Source organism: Gobius niger, assembly GCF_951799975.1.
Source record: "Gobius niger genome assembly, chromosome: 12".
In the NCBI taxonomy this organism is placed as follows: domain Eukaryota; kingdom Metazoa; phylum Chordata; class Actinopteri; order Gobiiformes; family Gobiidae; genus Gobius; species Gobius niger.
Window position 1 is genome coordinate 11,513,760 of NC_136863.1, and position 23,400 is coordinate 11,537,159.

Sequence of the window (23,400 nt, forward strand, 5' to 3'; positions counted from 1 at the left end):
CAAGTGAAACTACTTGATATTTTGTTTCATTTGTTTTCCCATCAATATTGCATTTTCTAACCAACAAGAGTATTACCAAAAAAATAATACCACCTCTTTCATTTATTACACTTTCATAATTTCCCTAAAGTTGAAACACACACACAAAATCCCAAGGCGTGTCAATCAAACAAAGATGTGTTTGAATTGTCTCTCAAAAGAAATTGCCCCCCAAAAAATGTTTCTGCTATTAAATTTTAAAAAGAAATCTTGCACACACACACAGAAAAATGAAATAGAGAATTAGCTCAGGGAGAAAATCTAATCCCTTTGAATATCTGGGCACGGCCGGTGTAATTGAAAACAAGCCTCTGTGAAGCGAATTAGCAACCGAACCCCAGAGATCATCAGATAAAAAGGAGGTGAGGGGATAGCAGGATATGAGGTACGGACTTATCAGCATTCTGGAATTTGCAGTCAGGCCCACGAAAGTCCGTGTACTTTCGCAATCCCATCTTTGTGCAACAATGAGGCAGAGGAAGCGGCTGGATATGGGGGGAGGAGAGGCAGTCGAAAAAGATCAAAGTCGGCTAAGAGGAAGATCAAGACTCCAATATTACTCTGGCTTTACAGTAGAAGAATTATGCATGCGCTACTCCTGCCTTGCCCACTGGTAATCGTCCGCTTTCCCTTTGATAGTATTAAGCTCGACCCTGGCGCTCAAAAAAGTGGCCGGGGGTCTGGTAAACGATCAGCTGGGGTTCCTTTTTTTTTTAATGGTGAATGGAGATTTCTAGATTTGAAAATAGGGCTCAAAATGTTAGACTTACGACAGCCTTTTTCATCACTCTTGTCGAAGCAGTCGGGCAGCCCGTCGCACTGCCAACCCCCAGGGACGCACTTGCCGTCGCCGCACATGAAGTTCCCGGGGATGTTGCACTCGGTGGTGAAGTTGTTCCCCGGGAGCAGCTGGGCCTCTGTTGGGTAAAGGGAAGACGTTTTGTTAAGTGAGATACAGAGCTGGGTACTGTTTTTTTTTTTTTGGGAGCCACCTTCAACATTATATACAAGCGACAGCCCATAAAAGTTGATATAAGCATTGATTATTGAGCTGACTGGCAAAGTAAAGTAGCAACAACAATTTTACGCAAAGTCATTGTCTGAAAATGGTCCCACTCAGATCTTCCATAGTCTGATCCAATTTATTGCGATTCAATTTCGATCAATTGTTAAGTGCGACTGTAGCACATAATGGCACGACGCTCATGGGTTCGAGTCATGGCACTGGCGATTTGCTGAACATCTCTCCTCTCTACAAACCCTTCACCCTGTGCTGCCCTGTCAAGCAAAACCACTTTTTTTTTTTATCCAGTTTGGCATTTCCCGAATCGAATGTTTCTCGACTGGAGCTTACAGCCTACAGACCAGGGCCTCATTTGAAAGTTAAGACCTACAAAAGTGATGGTCATTTTTTTGTCGGCGCGTTTTTTGTCACATTTTTGTTGTGGTTTTTTTTCTCTTTTTGATTGACTGCGGAATTCTTCCGCAGTCAATTATTGGTTTTCATGTTCTTTATTATTATTCCTCTTCCATCTTTTTCCCGATTTTCTAGAGCTTTCAGCACCTTCATGCTTTGTGCAATTTATGCAAGTTATGCATCAAAACGTTCCGCATGTTGAGGAGAAGGGTGCTATTACTTTTGGGACTTCTGCAACTTACGGTTTTTCCGCAATCGGCCAAAATGTCGGAGATTTTTCCCATTGACTTATAATGGGGCTGCCGCAAATCCATGCTTTTCTGCACTTTTTTCTGCATTTTATGCAATTTCTGCACTTTGTGCATGTTCAGCTTCTGCAACTTGTGGGTTTTGAGAAAAAATTGGCCTTCTGCAGTTTTCCAGTTTTTTTATACGGGAGTTTGAAATTTTTGCATTGGTGTGTATGGGGGAATCCAGCCAATGGGGAGACTCCAGGACTTTCAGCCATTTGTGCAGCTTCTGCCAATCAAGCACTGAGGCCATTTCAACAGTTTGACCAGTTTATGGAATATAAAAGTTTATGCAACATTAATAATTTATGCAAAGTAACCACTTTATGGGATTTAACCAGTTTATGCATTTTAAAGCGTTTATGCAACTTAAGAGTTTATGCAAATTATCCCATTCATGCATTTTACCACTTTATGCAGTTTATGCAACATGACATTTTATGCATTTTACCAGTTTATGCAAAACAGATTATGCAATTTGAAGAGTTTATGCAATTTCTGCATTCGCTTCCCGCATTTCCGCAGTCAATCGCAATGGCGCAGCCATTGCATTTCTAGTTCATTTTGTCTTGTTTTTGTCTCTTTTTTTTAGCTCTCTTCATTGTTTTCTTTCCCTTGCTTTCTTGCGCATTTTTAGTCATGTTTTTCACGCTGTTTTAATTGTGTTATTGTTGCTCTCTGGGCATTTTGTTGCTTTTTTGTTTTATCCTCATTTTGGTCACTATTTTGACACTTTGTTCAAGAGGCTTTTAGATTTGGGTAAAGCCGAACTGGAGAAAATGCGCCCGGTTAAAGGAACAGGCCACCGTTTTTCCATACTGAGATATGTTCTTACCTGAGGTTAGACGAGTTGATGTGTATCTGTCTGGTCTTTGTGCGTGTCCTCAGTCACGCACAACGACCAAAGATGTTGTTAGCATTTGGCCTCTCCCAGTAAACTCCAAACAGGGGGGAAGTTGGAAGCTACTGTACCCCACTCTTCCACGGGCACGCACAAAGACCAGACAGGTACGTTTCATCTCGTCGAAGCTCAGGTAAGAACATGTCTCAGTATGGAAAAACGGTGGCCTGTTACTTTAAACATCAAATAAAACAAAAAAATATAAATATTTCAGATAACTTTCACCAGTCGTGGCACCGGTCAGGAATCCAAATATAATTTAGACAGAAAAATGTAATACCTCTGACTCTGAGCAGCATGACCAAGTAATTTCCCCTGTGGATCAGCAAAGTCTAAGTCAAGGTCTAACAAGTTTAGCTTTCTTTCTTGACAAAGTAAAGTAGGTAAGAAGAAATATCTCCTCTCTCTTGCACGGGTTTTGAAACCGCGGTTATAGATTTGTGATTTTTGCACATTTGAAACACATCAATGATCATTGCAACTTCAATCGCACACACAGTACACTAAAGCCACATCTATGTTGAATAATGACACGGCAAAGTCACAGCACATCATTTGTCCTCTCTTTGTTTCAATTTAGTTTTGTTGTCACACAAGTTGAACAAGAAAACGTACTTTTTTGTTAAGTATTTTAATATTATGCAATCCCAAAGCAACACCAATATGTTGATTCTATAGACTCCAGAAAAGCACTTCTATGTCCGGCAGCACTATGAAAAATAGTTGCATGTACTCACAGTGCAATACCATATCTCCACTTTGAATACAGCAACATCAGAGGCGCCGAAGCTCGTATCATTCTGGGCAAATAAACAGCGCGCCTGCACGAATACAAATGCAAAGAGGGTCATTGAGTGTTAACACTGCTGTGGGCGCTGGTGTCAAGTTAAACCCTGCCGATATCGCAGTACAGCTGAAGATAAGCATGCAGGCTCCATAGACCTCTCATAGACAAGCAAACAAACAAAAAAGAAGCCGAGCATATTTATGTCTTGATGCAAAGATATTTGCCGAGGACATGAGGGCTGGAATAGCTGGTATAATGGGTCAGGGTGTGAAGCATGGGCTATAGGCTGAGGTTTGACACACTGTGGTGGTGAGTTTAGGCCATAAAGAGAACTATAGAAGGTAATAAGGAAGGAGTTGTGGGTGGAAATGCTTTTCCCGCGGCACAAGTGGAGCTAGGAAGTCAGTTTATTACGAGCCATAGAGTGCACCCCCAGAAAGGAAGTTTGAACCTAACGTGATGGAAGCCACGTACTGTATGTTTACAGTAAGTAACAGATGGAATAGTTTTATAATTCACGAAAAGTCTGCACAAAATGAGAAAAACATTGCAATATTCAGTCACCGTCTTTTGTGCAATATTTTCCAACTTAATTTGTTTGCATGATTCTATTAAATGTAAGCAAACAATCTGAAGACAGAGGCCTAAAAAAAACTAAACCAGGACCAACATGTGATTAAAGTAGTGCTAAGTAACCTGTTTACCTGAATAAATCCTTTCCGTAGTCCCTCTGGGGGTAATACAAGTGTTGATGGGATGACTGGGGGGTCTTTCATCTCCCCCTGGTGTCTCTGGCCAGAAAACCGCAATTGCAACTTCGCTGCAACCGGGTCGGAGTCACCAATAAACACTAATGGGATCACGAAGCAGAAGCTAACAGGCTATCGGGCAAAGGCTAACCCTCTCTCCCTGTGTCTTTTCTGTCAGTGCAGTATTTACTCTCACGGACAATTAATGAGTAAAAACCGTAACATGCTACGACACCTGCAGTGGCGCTTATGGCCTCTAGGGGCATGAGTTACTTAGTACAGCTTTAAATGTCAGTTGTTTTCTTGCAATGTGGATATTGCGGCATCCAATATTGCAATTACGATGATGATTTATCAATACAGTTAGCAGCCATCACTTATTAAAAATGCTGCCTTTACATTTTTTACAAAATAATCTGTTCAATTTGTGATTTTGAAATTTCAAGCAGGTTGTGTTCTGTGCTTATTAATCCTGTAAAGTAGTGTATCTATCAAACCACTATGCAACTATGCATAGTGGTTTGATAGATATGCAAATCAACACAGTTTGTTAGTTTGTCATTAGGATAAGGTTGTTATATTTTGTTTTCATATTATGCTAGCAAAGTAACAACAGAAATGGATCAGATGCTCTAAACCAGTGGTTCTCAACCTTTTGGAGCTGCGACCCCCATGATAACAGTCAAAGGGGTTCGTGACCCCTGCTCGGGTCACATCGTGAGAAATAGAAACATTAGCCTACATAATTCTTAAAAAAACTAAGAAAAAAAACAAATGGCTATAATGAAATTCATCAAACTACGAACAAATAATGGCACAGGTAAAATAGCAAACACATGCTACAATAAAATATCAGATTATGTGCTAATGAAAATATGGCTATTTTATCTAAATGATCTGGCGACCCCCCAAATTTGTCCCCTCCCTTGGCGGTCCCGACCCCCAAGTTGAGAATCACTGCTCTAAACCAACATATTCCTCAGTTTTTATCCCTCCAGTGTCATTGTGACATGAAAACTCAGTCTCATATGCAATTAAAGTTATTTTCTCTAGCAATAGAATGAGCACATAATCTTCCCAAAAAGCAATTTTCTTTCATCCACTACAAAATAATTAGGCTCTCACCTGCTCCGTGCAGGGTTTTGATATGCACCAGAGCAGAGCGGAGCCCCTGACAGAAATAACCTGTTCTTACATCATGCTGCCCTTGCTCCGTGGCAAGTTGAATACACCTGGCAGAAGTTTGCTTTAGTGAGCCGTCCCGACCTTCTGATTCTCCACGGGGGTGATGCAAGCCTCTGCTTTGTCTCTTGCAATATAGAAAGCTTCTAGTAATTGACGGTGAAACTGAAATGAACACTTTTCTCATTGGTAGGAGGGCGAGAACTCCCAGATCAAAAAACACCACCTTCGGCCTGCGTGGATATTTTATGTCTGAAGCCTCCACGTATCTAAACAACATTTGATGTTTGTGGAGCAAATAGACTAAAGCCATGCTCACATACCTCCCGTGGCTCTGCCCTTCCTCATCGTGTTTGCTCTTCCTGACAAAGAAACCCCTCAAACATCCCGTCCACACAACACATGAGGGCAAACAGAGTGGGAGGCAGAATGACTTTACCATTCTATATTTACACTTAATTCCGCCGCGGGCTGCAGAAAAAATCATTTCGACATCTTATACACAAACTCGGAAAACTGATCTGGCAGAGCGGGTTGAGTGGAAGCAAGCTGGTGATTACAGAAATGTGTTATTCGTATTTTCAAAGTGGGGCTGTTGAGTAACATGTAGGAGCACCCCAGTCCCCTTTGTGTCATACACCAAGTCAATGATCTTTCTTAATGAGAGTCAAGCTACAAATGTTTACGAGTGACTGGTATTATAATAGTGCAGTGGCAAAGCAGCGCTCTCGCCTCGCAGCAAGAAGGTCTCCAATTTATTTATTTCTCTACAAAACATGACAATTTATATCATTCAGTTTTGTTGATATTGAAGTCCTTTTTGTAACAGGGGAATCCCTAGAAGCGCAATGCTTATGGACAGAGACCCACAGTTTTAATACACATACAACCAAAATACAGAAACAACAAAAGGCAGAATGGAAAACAGAAATTGGAAAAATTCACCCACGGAATTGTCATGGACATTTTTTGCCCCTTTGCCCCATGGATCAGTGATAACATGGAACTTTTCTAAGCTACAGGTGAAACTCGGAAAATTTGAATATCTTTAAAAAGAGTCAATTTGCCTTACATCTATGCCAGGCTCCTTTCCTACCTGTGCTTTCACCACCATTCGCAAATTGTAGTCCACTTTAGCCCCGTCAAGGACAAAGAACTCTGCCTTCCCCCAATTGTGCACATAGTATTTCTAGATTCCCGCTGTGCTGTTTGTACCAAGGATTTCAGCGTAACGTAATTTATATACAACTGTAAGCCTAATCCATCACAAAGTTAAATTAGGAAATTTTAAATACACATTTCCACAAAATGCTTCCTAATATTCACAATTTATGGTGTTCATAAGCCATAGATTCATTCATGAGTTGTTTATGTTCCCTATGTACAGAAGTCTATTATTTATTGGACTCCCCCATAGGAAAAGCTTTACTTAAACTGTCTTTACAACCACAGATGGAGGCTAAAATCCGTACGTTGACGTAGCACTGTTGGGGAAGCGCCTCGTGAAATTACTTTGAGAAGCTGGCGTGGCATCAGGTTAATTGAAGAGTTGCTTGGAGGACAGAGATTACTGGTTTTGTGTGTTTGCATTTGAGAGACTGCCAATGAAGCAATGTAAAATGACTGACCGTGGACTCATCCTGTCCCGCGAGCCTCTGACATTGCCAATAGCAAATCGCTCTCTCTCTCAGCGCAGTTTGGAGGCTGGGATACCTAACAAACAGGCCTACCTCATTACCAGAGTAAATGCAGCTGCACAGCTTATTACTAACTGCATCGTGAGCTTGTTAACTCAAAATTACCCCCGGAGTAGTGCTCGGTGGGCATTGCGCCACTCCCAAGGTGACCCCCCGTAGTTTAATGGACATGACAGTACCCAATGCTCTTCCATTCATGTCACATGCTGTTATACTGCCGTAGATATGGCCAGCATTATGCTCATGTGCACTGAGAGCTGCGGTAGGAGCTGAGGATAACAGGACGTCTGCATAGCTCTCTGGGGAAGGGAGAGGAACAATTACCCCGGGTAAATATTGACAACAGCATCCTTGCTCCTGGTCCAATTCCATCACGTCTTTGTCTTGTGTCCACCAAAATTGTGTTGAATAATGCAGGGAAATGGGGAATATATTATAGTCAGGACAGGGTCATTTCAATGGGCAACTAATTTGGGTGTGTCGAGCTCAGTGCAGGATTGGAATACAAAAAATGGGTCATGGGAAGTTAATTAAAGCCACACCAAAAGTACATTTCACCCAATGAATAGAATAAAATACAAGCATTTATTTCATTACAGATTTTCTTATTCTTGAACAATTGCAAAAACTGAAAAAGCATCTCTCCCTAACACCTGTGACTGTGACTTTAGCGGGAGTGGAGATGTTGGCGAAAGGAAGCTAAATATGAGATTTAAATGTCTAGGTCCTCATCTAAATTCATGCTTTGATTAACCACAGCAAAAATAGAAGGTCACTAGGAGCATGTTTTGTATTGCCTGGCTCTGCCATATACTATTCCCTGTCCATTCCACACAGGGAAGTTAGTTTGGTAACGGAGCAATTGGAGCAGTATGAATGGGCGGGCCTAACGCGCACAGATTGTCAGTGAAATAAACCAATTCTGTAGTCCAATACACAAAATATTAACCAAATTTGACGAGAGTGCAGAGATTAGTTTTGGCTAAAAACCTCTGCACATGTAACTGTTGAGTGAACTACAACATAGCAGCTCAGCGAGTGACGAAACCTAATCAATTCTCTGTGACAGTCGTGATTGGTTCGGCCTCAGCCGCCAATCAGCAACTTGTTTACCGTGTGTGTCCAGACCCAACTTCTTTCGCACAGAAAAGAAGTTAAGAAGTGGGTGTGGTTTACCAGGCTATGTTTTATATTGTATTGCTGGCAACAGTATAATCCAAAATATTGCACAGTGTCTCTTAAAAAAAGCCATTTTCAAGCTTAAAGTGGACACATTGTACAAATGTGACAGTAAACCGGCTTTTGAGCACGTGTGCAATGATAGTATTTCACATTTTATAAGTTAAAATATATCTGTCTATGCATCATGTCCGTGGCTTCGGTGGCCACATGAATCTAGTTATTCTCAAACAAAGCATTGCTTCCATTGCGCTGTAACAAGTCTTTTATTTAAATAAACTGCAATACATGTCTGGGGATACCTCAGCTGCCTATACCATTCACCAAAACATCTGGTAAAAACTGTGGAAGAAAACAATGATCGCTCATAACAAGACAAGACACTTGATGAGTAAAGACTGCTTTCTTACGGTCTAGTTTCTTGTGTGTGGAGTTCCCTCTGCTGACAGGAGGTGGCATTAAACACAATTCAAGCTACTATTTTGAACCAGCAGCACACTAACAAATCAAAAGAAGGGACAAGCAAAGTACATTTTCATTTTCCATAACCTAAATCTGGAACGAAAACAAAAATGATAGTGCCCACCCTGGTTGGGAAACATTGAATACTAATCATTTCGCCTGCATGGAATCAAGATATCATTAAAGAAATAATGAAAACCCACCTCTTTAATCCCGCATTCGCACTAATTGAGGACCGTGCGTATAGTTTGTGTGTACAGGCACAATATTGTTAGCTGTGATACTGAGCGGATGTAGACGACTTTGCTTGATTACCACGAAAACCACCATAGACAACTTTGACATATAGGCCACGAGAAGTTAATGCTTTTTTAATTCATTCATCTTAAAACACCCTGAGCCATTCATTTTAATTGTGTCATTAGCATTCAAGATTTAGCTGTACCTTTATTTTACACATTTCCCCCCCATGCTACTTATGCTGCTGTATGAATAAAGAATTCCCCTCTCTCTACCTTAATTAGAATTTTCAAAAATAAAAAAATAACTCCCAGCATAATCACAAGCCTAATTTCCCAGCGGTTTTGAATAATACCAAGGAATTTAATTTAAAGTGTGGCACACAATACTTTCTCATGGCATAATCAGGCAAGGTGTATTCTCTCTTCGTTTGGTTTCAGGTAACTTGGAAATTACTGGTGACTTTATATGACTTTCTTCAACTGTAAAAATGTATTATATACCTCAGTCTGTGGTATAGTGAGAGTCAAACAATGGATGACACACTTACAATTTTCCATCATCATTACATGGCAGCTGGGAGAAATCAATGCCTGCAAAGAGTAAGAGTAAGAAAAGGCAGTCCTTCTCTGTATGGAAGCACAGACACAGACTGGGGCATATTCCAATCTTAACCCCATTGAGAATCTTTGAGACGTCCTGGAGAAAGCTTTGGTCACATCTGTTGATATTGCAGAAGCGTATTGAAACAATGTGGATGTGTGCTGTAGTAATCAAAGCTATGTATAGGCGCCGCAACCACATATTAAAGCGTGTGACCTTTTTATTGTGGCAACTTGTTTTTCTTCTCAGGCAGTGTAATAATGGCTTACACTGTGTTGTACAAACAGTGGATGATAGGTTTCTGAAATGCCTACACTATGGTCCACAGACTCTGTACAGAGGTAACTTATTGGCCCTGTGGTGGACTGATGGAAGCATTCACACCGCTGACCTTTGGATTTTTGGGTGAACGCTCTAACCACTGAGCCTGTGGCCAATAGAAGCACACATAGCACATCGCAGCAGCTCAGGACTTACTTAGTGGTGAGTGCCAACCCATGAAATACTGGGCTTTCTTCATACCACCAGGACCTGGGACTAAACCCTGATTAAAGCACACCAAGAAGGACTTAAATTGGTCTGAACCGCTACAAAAATTATTTGAATTTCTAAAATATCTCCCAAATCTACCACCTGGCGCAAGAACAGCATTGCTCAAGATGAAGTTGGCGTCTTATCTTTTACACTAGTATCGAGCACAGCCTCTTGCATCTTATTAGCGCTCACAAGACTAACTACAAACAATTTCTCCTAATGTGAGTTTAACACTGTCCATCTCTTCTCAATAAGAGTCTTGCTAAAGCGATGACATGCAGCGACTTTTATTGTGTAAAACGCAAACAGGAAGCAGCTCAGTTTTGGAGGAGCCTTGTCGTATACACGCACTGTAGAGGAGCGGCTCGCTGCTAAATGCTCGCATTTGTGTCCGACATTGCATAGCAGAAAGTTCCCGGCTTGGGTTTACTGACAGTGAAAAGAGTCAACTTTGCAGAAGTGTTTTGGATTGTGATAAAACGATCCCATAAAAATGACAAATCGTCAGCTCTGGAGATCGTAAGACGGTCTATTATCATCATATCGCTCAGACCTACTCCACGCCACAGAAACGTGATCAAAACACCAGCACACACACACACCGCCACCCATAGCAGTGGAAAATATTTCAGTCTAGTTCTGTCTGTAGGAGGTAAAGCTTGGAGAGGGACCAGTGCTGTGCAAAACATTGCCATGGGCGTCTGTCCAGCCCCGTCCAGCCACTTACTGCACCATGTATGAAGCTCAAGATTGCACATAGTGCCTCCCATCTGTGCGATCTAGTCTAGTCTACAGTCTGCATTTAGAAATGCAAGATCAGGCCCATAGTCTCAATTAAATATAATATAAAATAAAATAAAAAGCAGCATGCACACCAGCCTCAGTATGGCCTGGCAGCATAATTTCATTGTATAATTGGAAAACAAGCTAAGAGAGAAGGCATGAGGTCACCAGAAACAAACAAAAAGTACAAGACTGAAACTTTTGCCAAGGAATCCCTCAACTGCCCTCCAAGCAAGTTTTGTTTGCCAGGATAAAAAAAAGGTCAAAGATATAAATCTGAGTGCAGCAGCTACTGCCTCGACTTTTTCTGCTTCCACATCACTCTATTTCAGCCGCCTTAAATACCTGACCCACATTGATTAACCCGAGGTGAGAGGTGGAGTCGTGGACTGAAAGGGCGCAGGAGAATTGATGGGACTTTGGCACTCTGCTTTGAGAGCTGAAGAAGCGGAGGAGGTATTGAAGAGAGGTAAGATAACAAGAGCTGGGAAAATTGATTCGCTGATGCGTGAAGATTTTTTTTTTTTTTTTTTTTTTAGAGTGACTGGGGAAAAAAGGTTTGTGTTCAAATATGTTGTGTTCATACAAGGCAGGGTGGGGGTGAGTGCATTTGCGGGACCCGGTAAAGTGCCCGTCAGGCGCTCTTCGAGAACAAAACCCGCCAGTACATGTTGAACGAAAGAAAAACGTAATGTCCAAGGCACTCTGATACAGTTAGAAGTCCTTTATTGATCAACATGTTGGCACGAAGCCAGGTCGAAACGTTTTTGTTTTCATTTAGATTGGTCTGGTGAACACAAAATGTCAGCTGAAACAAAACAAGCGTCAACATTTTATATAGAAATGTTCATTATGCTAATTTCTATGTTACGACATCATATACGCACACACATTGTTTACTAGAGAACTAGCCTACATTATGAGGGCTTTCTGATCATTGATAGTTAGATAAAAGCCAAAGGTAGTTGTTTGATGTTGAGAGAAATAAAAAAGATACAAATTCAGACATTTCAAACTCCAGCCACAAGAGGGCGCAGGGCAGTCACGTGCATCATGTTTCAACATCTTTCTATGCCGTTTGTAGAAAAACTGCTACATCCATTACAAGTTGTAGAAAAACATTTGAAATATCTAGTTATTTGGCCAACCAGATGTCTTGGAGGGGCTGTGCCAAAATTAAGACCCGGGGATGAAATACAGCTCTCCGGCTTCCTGTCTACTTGGCACGCATTGCCAGATATTTTACCACAATCAAAAATTCCACTCGATTAGAACCTCAAAAAACTCACTTAATATTGTGAATATGCGGTCCTTGAGGAGAAAGGTTTGGACGTAAGCAGCAATACATCTAATAATACATCTAGTACAGTATATCTATCCTGTATCAAGCCTCGTATTTATTTAACCATGAAGGTAATCCATGTTTGACAGGTGAATTCATGTTAGCTTAATGCCTGTAAGCCGACGGGAGATAGACCCCATCAAGGACTGCATCTTACTGTATGCAATTCATTCATTCAGACGAAATAGAGCCATGCAATAAAGCTGTTCATTCTGATGTGATGCGAGACTCACTTGGACAAATTAATGAGCGGACGGGCTGCCGTTAAGTGCACACAATCAATGAACTTCTGGTCAAAATTTCATCATGGCTACTATCACGTTTCAAATCCGGAGTTTGTGATCAGAAAATCTCTGTAATCTTTTCAAGGAAGATATTATGTATCATTTTAAATTACAACTGGATCGAGGAAATCAAACCAAACAGTCCTCCTTTTGTCTCATACCCAATTGTCTGCCCAAAAGTCCAAATTACTTTAAGACGCTTTTTCTCCCCCTTCAATTCAAATCCACAGAGCTTTGATAACATAATTACATATATCGTTTGTGAAAGCTCTCAATCATACAGGAATGTTTCCGTCATAAAACGGCAAGGCAAGTTAATTTGAAGAGCACACTTCGTACACAAAGCAATTCGAAGTGCTTCACGAAACACAATACGACAAGAAGGTTAATAAACTCCACAAAACATGACATTGAATTAAAAAGTGATGAATTGAGCAAGAAGCTTTCAACGTCATCAACTGGACTGGGTTGTTTCAAAGGCATCTCCTCGCTTGTCTACTCCACACATTAACTCTGGTCCGGGTTCGGTCCTGATCCAGCCCTGATTTCCCCCAAAGTGCCACTCACACTGAGTCCTGCTGACACTGTGCCAGCTCCGGCGGCTCCGGCACCAGACCCTGCAGACCCCCACGCTCTTGGTAAATGGCAAATGTTTATGTAGTGCTTTTCTACCTTTATCAGGCCGAAAACGCTTTACAGTAAGGAACCAGTCACACATTCACACTCTCATTCACACACCAATGTATACAGACACTGGGGGCAAGTAGGGTGAAGTGTCTTGCCCAAGGATACAACGACAGTGTGCATTTGCTGGAGCTGGGATTCGAACCCACAACCTTCCGCTGACTTTAACCGGATTTAATGTGGCGTTAGACTTGGTAGCAAGATAAGATTATCAATAATATATTATTAAGTGTATCGATACTTAATTGGTAGCCTGGCCATAGCCATCCGTAAACTCCAGTCAAGTATAATTTCCCCACCATTCAGCGAGCGAGGGAGGCGGGTGTTGCAGGTGATGTCAAGCATTTGCGCCTATTTGCTGGTTGTAGTTTGGCAATGGCGGCGGATACGAAAGTAGTGGAAGCTCTTCAGTTCATTCTGGCTCGGCTCCCAAATATCCAGAAATTAAAATTGAAGCCTTGGAAAGCTCAAGGAATGCCCCCAAGAGTTATGATAGCTTCTTCACTCACTCGGGCGCATTACATACGTCACGACCAAACGCTAGCGAAAATCAGATCCACTCGTTTCAAAGGAGTTCACCCCTCCCACCTGATAGCTCAATTGTGAAGGTCCAGACCCATGTACGAAACGCAATGAGTACGAGGGTATGGTAAAACCAGGCTACTCAATTGGAATTGAACCAATAGACTTGTAACCATTAGCTGTTGTGCATACACCTGCAACTACTCCTGACCAATATCTAAACCTACCCGTGTTTAGCTAGTTGGCCAGTGTTAATCTTAAGACCCCTTGACTTTGTATTGCGACAAAACCAAGCGTGAAAAGTGTTAAATGAGCTCTTAACATGCTGGATGTGAAATCAAAAAGACTGTTACAAAACTCGTCTACCTCAAGCAAACTGGTCTCCCGCTTTCCCGTTCATTAGGCCCGGCTCCAAAACGCCGTTCACGGCTGCCAGAGCAAACCATTCAACATAGCTTCAGAGCCTTGACGACGCCATCCAGCTAAACTGCCTCCAATTAATTAAAAATGAAACGTGCGAAGCGCTGATAAAATGCCGACTTACATTCGGGCCAATGTAAACACAAGGAACTGTTTGGGTTGCAGGTGCAGCGGAGAGAGAATCAATACGGCACACAGTCGCTCTGCTAAAACCACTTTTCTCCTGCTTCAAACACACATTTTTCAATTACACACTACCCTTAATGCTCCGAAAGCGTGTTCTGGTGCTCAGCGGGGTATAAGGGGCGATTTGGATTCCCTCCTTCGAACCATTTGTAATCCGTTGACGCGCTCCCGGTTCCCAGCCTTCTTGTATGCGAAAGCACGAGTTGGATTGGTGAAAAGGCGCCCAACAGATTTAGACCATCAAGGCAACGCGCAGGGCGAGGCAGAATATACAGAGCAGCCGAGCAAAAAGGCCCCTAATAGGGAGCGGTACAGCAAAGGGCACTCATGCGCAAAGGAAGACAGCTCGGCGAGAATAATGTGACACTCGCCGCATTTAAGACCACACTCACTGGTGAGCATTTTTCCCATACTGTCTCTAATGACGAAGTATTTGCTGGCGAAAACGGTCGACACACTGGACAGCTATTTATACGCTTTGTTCGCATCTTAGTACAGCCCGAGCAAGTGTGTGTTTTGTAACTATAAACAGAATTTTGTTACAGTTTTACCTTTTTTTTGTTTCTTTTGTCATGGTGTGTGGACTGTCTGGGGAGATTTGTGGAAATGTAGGTCATTTCTTTTTAAGTGCCGTGCGTTCCAAAAATAAAGCCTACCCAGAGTGGGAGTGATGATGTGAGTCAGTCAGAGCAAGACAACTGAGCAAATAGTGGGACGGAGACGGCAGCTGCAAAGAAATCATAATGGAAAAGACTCACCCATGCTATTTTCAACGTACATGTCATCAGGAAGACATGGAAGATAAAAGCTTTGACAAGAGTATGGATCGACAGCATGTGGATGTAAGAAAAAAAGGTATACTCTGGGCGCAACAGTTTCCCCAACAGTGTTTGGAATGGTGTTACTGGTATTTGCCGGAAGATGATTCCGTATACTAGCCAGAATATTAGTTACTTGATATTTGCCTCTTCTTCTAAATGCATTTACCGAATACATTACTCCAAGGAATTGAGAAAAAACTTGAACACAAAATTCTAATTGTATACTTGTTTACCAGGAAGTTTCAATATGAGCAAATACAAAATTGTAAATGATTTAAATTCACATCTAATCTAAACAAAAGCCAGTCTTTTTGCCTCTCAGGAAAGGTTGAGTCTGATGCAAGTAGTGGAAAAGTGGGTTTCGTGGCTTTGCTTTCATTCATTTGGAACATTTTAAACTTCCAAAATATTTGCTATTGCCCTTAACAACTGATGTAATAATAGCATGATATTTTTCCCACTATATTTTCTGAATCAATTTTTCAAATAAAGTTGATAAAAAGACGCAAGTTGCTGCTGATAGATACGTAGATATGGGTCACATTCTGGTGAATACACCGTGCTGCTGCTGATGCCACTGAGCCAGATTCATGATGCTTAGATTTTTCTCTCTTTTGTCTGAAACAGCGGCACAGCGAGCCTTTGAAATGGAAATCTCAGTTACCCCTCATGCATTTTTGTTCTGCCAGAGCACAATGCATATGCACACAGCCACACAGTGGTATGTACAGAGTGAAGAAAGGCGTTCGGGGCAAAGTCAAACAAATGCCAGAAAACCTCCCTTGGTTCAGACTTGATATAATATATACGCCCAATGTTAGAAACTCATGCACGGTGTTGCATTCCCAAAATAAATCAGTGGAGGCTGCAACCAGCTAGAAGAGAATAAATCAATATAGAGTGAATGAAAGGTTTATGAAAAAATATGTAATGAATTTTTTTTCATTTTTTGCCAGCACAAGCCTCTGAAAAGCTTAAAAGGTAAAAATGTATCCCTTTACAAACACATACAACCACATGGCTGATTTTGGGCTGTCCTCCTGCTCTGAGTCATCCATACAGTAGATGTCCACAAAGTCCATAGTGTTGCCTAAAAATGCTGAATATGTACAAATGAGGAGCGTCTGTGTTTGCGATGAGGGGAGCGAGTGGGTCGGGCGTGAAGTTTTTAGCAGATGCTGCAAAATCTTTATATTGTCAGTATACGGGATCGAAATAATGCGAACCTTGAACACACAGATGAAAGTGAAACACATTACTTGCCTCACAGCAAAAAGGTCTCGATTCCTGGACCGTGCCGGTATTTCTGTGTAGAGTTTGCATATTTCCCTCCTTGTGTCTGGATGGGTTTTCCTCATCAACCAAAAGCATAAACAACAGGTGACAAACATTAGCCTTGACATCTGGAGATGGGTCCCCAGGCGCCACATGCGGCTGCCCCCCTGCTCCTTGCGGGTTGCCCCAGCGACAATAAAGGATGGGTCAAATGTAGAGGACAGATTTTGTTGTATAATAAAGTACCTTAACCGAACCTTGATCTAGCCCTCCACCAAGAGAGACCCATGGTACCAGCTGACCATGAACCTTTGCTTCTTCTGGGCAAACCCCTGAACTATTCACTCTGGGTGGGAAAAGTAGGGAGGCTTATACATAAAAGCAGGTACTTTTCGAATGATTGACCAGGTGTCCGTCTGAACATGTATGTTTGTATACGATAACTTTATGCCCTAAACTGATTTGCTGTCTGTGGGATGACAGGGTTAATGAATGGAATTACACTGTCTTTTCATATATTGTGAGAAAACAAGCAAATTGTGGCTTAATTCTCTGTATTTGTCATGGCAGGAAAACTTACAGTTATGAAAAGAAATGAAGAAAGGCAGAGCAAATCAGTCTACTGAACTTGAACATTAACATACTGCCAGTAAGATTTCAACGCACACATTGACAAGACACCCTCCCATACTGCTAGTGAACTGATACAAACTACGACTGACAAACTAGCATCTTCACAGAAGAATAAATAAACAGTTTACCCCACACATTGCTCATTGCTAGACAAAAATAAAGCCTGCTCTTGGCATAATGTTGGAAAAAACAATAAGACACAGTGCAGCCGTGCGGTAAACACTAGCTGTTTTTTACACCTGGTGCAAATCCTAAGCAATAAAACCTCATGGGTTAACATGAGGAAGCTTGCTTTCAAGGTTTACCTCAGACTCCCAGACAAGACACATGAAGGAGGTAGATGTGACGCAAAGGAACACAACATCTCCAGCTGAATTCAGACATTTTGATGTGCACTTCACAGTATTTATCAAACGTTCAGGAAAAACACAGACCATAATGTGCCTTCTTCGAGGACCATAGCATATTAAGAGCTAAATCATTTTTCCCCTCATAAATGAGAAAAGTGTGGGGTTGACCTTGGGGCACACATGAAATGAGTAACAGTTTTCTAAACAAAAGCTGCCCGCTGGCTTTGACTCTGACCCTAGGTCCAACTGTGCTCACCATGGGGAACTGCAGACAAAAGAGCAGAGGACTGTCTTCAAAAGGATACAGAGGGATTAGGAACCACCCAAGTGCAATCACCAGCAACGGTTTGGCTGAAGAAATAATGGCTTTGTTTTAAAGTATAGGCACCAGCTCTGCATGCAGTCATTATAAAATAGGAGCCAATATAAAGGATTAAACACATTCTGTTCTTCTGTCCACAGCCAAATTTATACAGTAACTGGAGTGAAAACTACCACTGACAGTCCTTAACCTTGTCCCCAAATATGCATTAAAACATCTCACCAGCCCCATATTCTACAGAGTAATGTTAGAATTGGAGAGTTGGTTGAAATGGGGCTTTAGCATTTGCCACAAAAGCACACCTTGCAGGAGTATCTCAGCAGTTCTCTTGCGTTTTTTTTCCTTGCTCCAAAACCATCTCAGTAGCAGAACCATCTCACTCTCCTTCACATCATAACCATATCAGCATCCACTATCCTCTGCTCCACCACCAAAGCAGCAAAGCCATTTCCACTTCCTTAAAGCAGTAGTAAGTAACTTGTTTACCTTAATACATCCTTTTCGTAGTCCCTCTGTTTTTCTTTTTGTTTTTGTTTTTTTGTTTTTTTTGTTTTTTTTGGAAGGAAGTGGGTGTGAGAGAATGTTTTTAAATCTGTAAAGCACTTTGTGTTACATGACATGTATGAAAAGCGCTATACAAATAAAATTGATTTGATTTGATTTGATTTGATTTGGGGGTAATACAAGTGTTAATGGGATGACTGGGGGGTCTTTCATCTCCCCCGGTGTCTCTGGCCAGAAAACCGCATTTGCAACTTCGCTGCCACCAGGTACAAGTCACCAATACACACTAATGGAATCATGAAGAAGAAGCTAACAGACGAACGGGAAAAACTGACTGCGGGCTAGCGCCACTTAAACAGTGTTTACAGCCAAGTTTGAGTAACAAAAACATCTCCATTGTGTAATTGGAGGTACAATAGCCCTCTCTCCCTTTGTCTTTTCTGTCAGTGTAGTATTTACTCTCACAGATAATTCATGAGCAAAAAACCGCAACATGCTACGATACCTGCAGTGGCGCTTATGGCCTCGAGGTGCATGAGTTACTTACCTTTGTTTGAGTTGTTGTTGAACTAACTTTGTATGAAACTTATGCACAAAAAGAAAATGTCTTTGTTCTCATACTAATTTAATTGCGCTGCCATGCCATTTTTTTTTTGTAAAACTCTCATCACTCTTGTTTCTGCAGTCAGCGTATTTTAAATTGAGTGTTTTTGGGCCACCTTTAGCTTCCAGCATCATTTCTGACAGTAACGGATAGCCGTGATTTTCAGTTCCCATTACTTAGAACAAACTGTGTATTTCCCCAAGTCCTGCTTTAAATAATCCGAGCATACACTGAGATGGAGAGAATGAAGAATGGTGCACCGCATGTGTTTTGTGGTGGAGATGTGAAAAGTGCAGCGTGAAGCCGTCTGGGGCTCGGAGCTGTCTCACTGAACTGCTGTCTGTATAGAAAATGCAAACAAACCACGCTGGAATTTGGAGTTTACACACTGAGAGAAGCTTTCATTTGCTTCCAGCTCCTGTGTTCTTTACTTTTCCCCGCGGCTACATGCCCTGCCCTAACTGCGGTAAAAGTACCTCTCAGCTGCAGCGAAGTTCACAAAACCCCCAATAAAATGATGAATAATAGATTATGAAAGGGGTTTTATAGTGCATTTATGTAGTTTTCTTCCAGGAGAATCTTAGGTTTTATGCACTGTGTCTTGGAGAACTCGGAGTACTAGAAAACTCCATGACTGGAGTGGGTTCATTGAGTTGATAGGTCAAATGATTGGACATCTTATCACTTGACTCAATAGCTGAAGAGGCCTCAGAAGACACAGGTGTGCCATGATCAATTAGCCCAGTCCAGTCAATGATGAAAATCTTTACTGCAATGGGAAATTGCTGGAAAATTGAGAGCCTACACCAGGGGTCTCCAACAGGCAGCCCGTGGGCCAGATTCGGCCCGTGAGATGATCTAATCCGGCCCCTGACTTGTAGAGCACAGATTCCTAGCCCATTCCTGTGCGTAGTTATGATTTTTTAAAGGAATAACCAGAATGCTCATTACAGCCACTAGGGGCAGCTTAAATAAAGAAAGGAAAGAATTCCACACATGTCCAGCAGAGGGCACTGACACAACAAGAGATCAGGATAAACAACACATTATAGCCACGTGGTAAATGGACAGTCTGCCCCAGGGCGGCTGTGGCTTCATTAGTGGCTTTCCACCACTGAGTGTAGAATAAATAAAAGTGCAATACAAGTGTAAGCCGCTTTTATGAGGCTACAGTCCGGCTCATTATTCATTAATTGAAAAAGTTTCCTCAATAGTATTTTCCCAATCAAAACACATTTTACTGGAGCTTTAGTTTATGGACCTCGGCAATACACTCCCCATATATTTTGGCCCTCAGGAAACTACACTTGGAGACCCCTGGCCTACACAAACAAACAACCTTCAGAAAGAATTACCCAACATTATATAACTTCATGAAACATTACAACTACTTTACTCACCTCATTATTATTGGTAATACAAGTTACTCTTAACACTCATCTTAACCAAGTAGATTTTCAAACTGGCGACCAAAACGAGATGAAAGCAAACATGAAAATGACGATGAAAACGCAACAAAAGGGCAAGAACCACAGCAACGACAGGTCTTAGCTTTCAAATGAGGCACTGACCTATAGTCTATAAAAGGCCTCAAGCCAAACCGGAGAAAATGTGCTCGGTTAAGGCATGGGTTAAGAGGTTAAAGGCACACTGCATAACATTTTGGAATATACTGTATGCAGCAATACAAAACATGATCTTTCAGTCTGAAAGAGTGAGACGGTGTGCGGGAGCTTTTGTTTATTTTTGCATTCATTTCCCTGTCTTCTACACACCCGTCGCCTCCTGGGTGTGTGGAGTCGTCCTTAGCTACAGCAGTACAAAACATGAAATGACCAGTTAGCTTGTATTTTATTCTATTCATTGGGTGAAATGTTACACGGTGTGGCTTTAAATTAGTGCTGTCAGTCGATTCATTTTTAAAATCGGATGAATCACACTTGTGAAATTAATCGCAATTCATTTTTCTGTAATAATCATATTCATTATTAATACTTGGCCACCATAACACACTCAAATTTAAACCATTTGCTCACATTTCATTAACCAAATATTCACAGTTTCATCATTCCATTGTAAAAGCAGTTTATAACGGGGATCTCTCCGACCCTTTCTTGGTCACTCCCCAAGGCTTTCAACATTTTTCCACACATGCTCGATACATCACATTTTAGATACGTTTTCTCAGGATGTTGATCATTTCAAACAGAATTTGCAAGCATTTAGGTCCATAAAGTAGAGTATAAGGACAAAATTAAAGTCATTTCTAGCTCTGTCGCTTTTTAAGTAGCTTTTAAGTAGCTCATCATGTGAAAAGGTTGGACACCCCTGGGTTAGAATATGTACTTAATACAAGTGCTTTCTCTTTCAGGTCATGTGTGTTTGAACATATATGACGCGATTGATTTGTGATTAATTCATGATTAATACACTACCGGTAATTATTATTTTTGATTAATCGTGAGTTAAAGCTTTAACTTTGACAGCCCCACTTTCAATAAATGTGTGCAGATAATACACGTGATATGAAAATGTGGTTTTCACACCGAGGGGGTCATTTACTAAGCCAGGTGCTAAATTGTGCGTAGTACTAAACACAAATATCAAGTGAACTTGCTTTTTGCTCTACTTTAGTACACTCTACCATATTTGTACATGTTAAAACGTTTCGTAAATGACCCCCCCAAGATTGTTTAGCTGTTTAGCAATATACACTGAGCTGCAAAAGGAGCACGGTAGGTGAAGGTATTGGAGATTTTAAACACAGTGTATCTGAGTGTGGCCTGTCATCTTGGGTGCAGTAAGGGGGAAATGGACTGACTATCTAGGATGAAACATATGCCAATGAAGCAAAACACCACTCCAGGTATTTCTGATGGATATAACATTATCATGTGTAACACCTCAGAAACGTCGATATGGGCATTTTAAAAGTGATCACCATTCACAGATCTATCATTTTCCTACATCTGCAACATCTCTAACTGTGACTGCCACAGCTATACTACCACAACTGCTCCTTTTCACTTCTTTTGTGAGGCAATCTTTCTTGGACTTAGCAATTTGTCAAAAAAGAAATAAATTAAAAACATCTTGTTCCTCTTTGGAAAATAATGTCTGTTATGGATTTGTCATAAAACACAAATAGCTCACACAGATTTGGAGACTTTTGGAAGGCGCATGAAATATAAATGACAGCCCAGAGCAGAAGCTGGCTGTAAACAGTATACAGTGGAGCAGAGCCTTTGTAGTGCTTCCAACATATTCCCGCTGGTCATTTCTTGCTGCTACATATGGAAACATAGAGGTTAATGAACATATTAAAAAACTCACAGAAACTCACAGTCTCTCATTATAAAAGCAGAACGGATTTCTTCATTAGCCCCGGCCACACTCCTGTTTTCATTTAGCCGATTCGTTGTACTGCACTGATTAGATTTCACTGAAACGGTGAGTGGCCAAAGGACGCAGAGTTCAGGTCCCATTCATCACCACCGTCTAAGCTTATGCGGAGTTTGTAATAAGATCAGGGTGAGATTTTAATTTGGGCAGTGCATGCAAAAGCTCAGAATAGTTCGGCATGTGTAGAAGTAGATCTAATTCACAAATTTGGAGAACATTGTTTTGCCCCCTCAAAAGTATAAAAAAAAAGTATTTCTGTGGCAAATCGCCGACGCATAAATAAGGCCACAAGACAAGATGTGGACAACCAATTACAACATGAAAAGACAAGTCGTTTTAAGTCTGAATTTGGTTTGGTTTTTAAGAGGCAAATGGACATTGATTAAAAGCGGCAGTCCATTTGTTATATTAGATTAGTGCACTTTCACAAGACCCTTGCCATTTACTCAGGTTTGGGGCTGGCACATATTGAAGTAAATGTTTTTCAGTGCTCTACGCTCAGACTTGTAAACACGTCCGAATTGAGTGCATAGAATCTGATAGACTTCGCAGAAATCCGGTTGAGTGGAAAGTCACTTTGGAGCTGTTTTCGGCTCGGTTTTCAAGGGAAGCAATTGTCCGACTAATCCTCTCTGAGTTGACCGTGTCATTTTCGACAGCCTCCCAGCCTATTAACATCACCTTGGGATTACCTTCACAGATAGGAGGAGTCGATGGAGCTGGAGGGCAGAGAACGGGAGGTGGAGAGGAAGGGGGCGCCATCAGTCAGAATGAGATTTGGATGTTGATGCTGCCGAAAGCACCAGACATGTTAGCACCATGTTCATGTGGCACGATTTTAGAGGGAATTTCATTCTGCTGTCAACAATGAGGAGAAGCTAAACAGTCAAATCTGACAAAGAATCCTCACCGGAGCCACACAACTAGAAAGAAAACAATACAATGTGTCAACACCTCTCAGTAAATGCGATGATGAATTGTTCTGACTTCACCAGGCGGCCCTTTTATGAGGCTTATTCAGTTTGTCCTGAATGCACTGTATGAGTCATTTAATAAGTACAGTGGCAAGAAAAAGTAAGTGCACCGTTTGAAATTTCTCACATTTCTGCCTAAATTGGTCACAAAATGTGGTTTGATCTTCATCAAAATCACAGGAATGATTAAACGGCATCTGCTTAAACTAATACC

General features: G+C 41.4%; 1 protein-coding gene across 1 annotated transcript in view; it reads right to left on the minus strand.

Moving 5' to 3' along the window:
* Positions 1-23,400, minus strand: part of ldlrad3 (low density lipoprotein receptor class A domain containing 3) — a 128,566-nt gene that overhangs the window by 81,038 nt on the left and 24,128 nt on the right. The window contains exon 2 of the mRNA XM_079568533.1: positions 810-956. Coding sequence (XP_079424659.1) covers positions 810-956 — 147 coding nt within the window. The remainder of the gene's footprint in view (positions 1-809; positions 957-23,400) is intronic.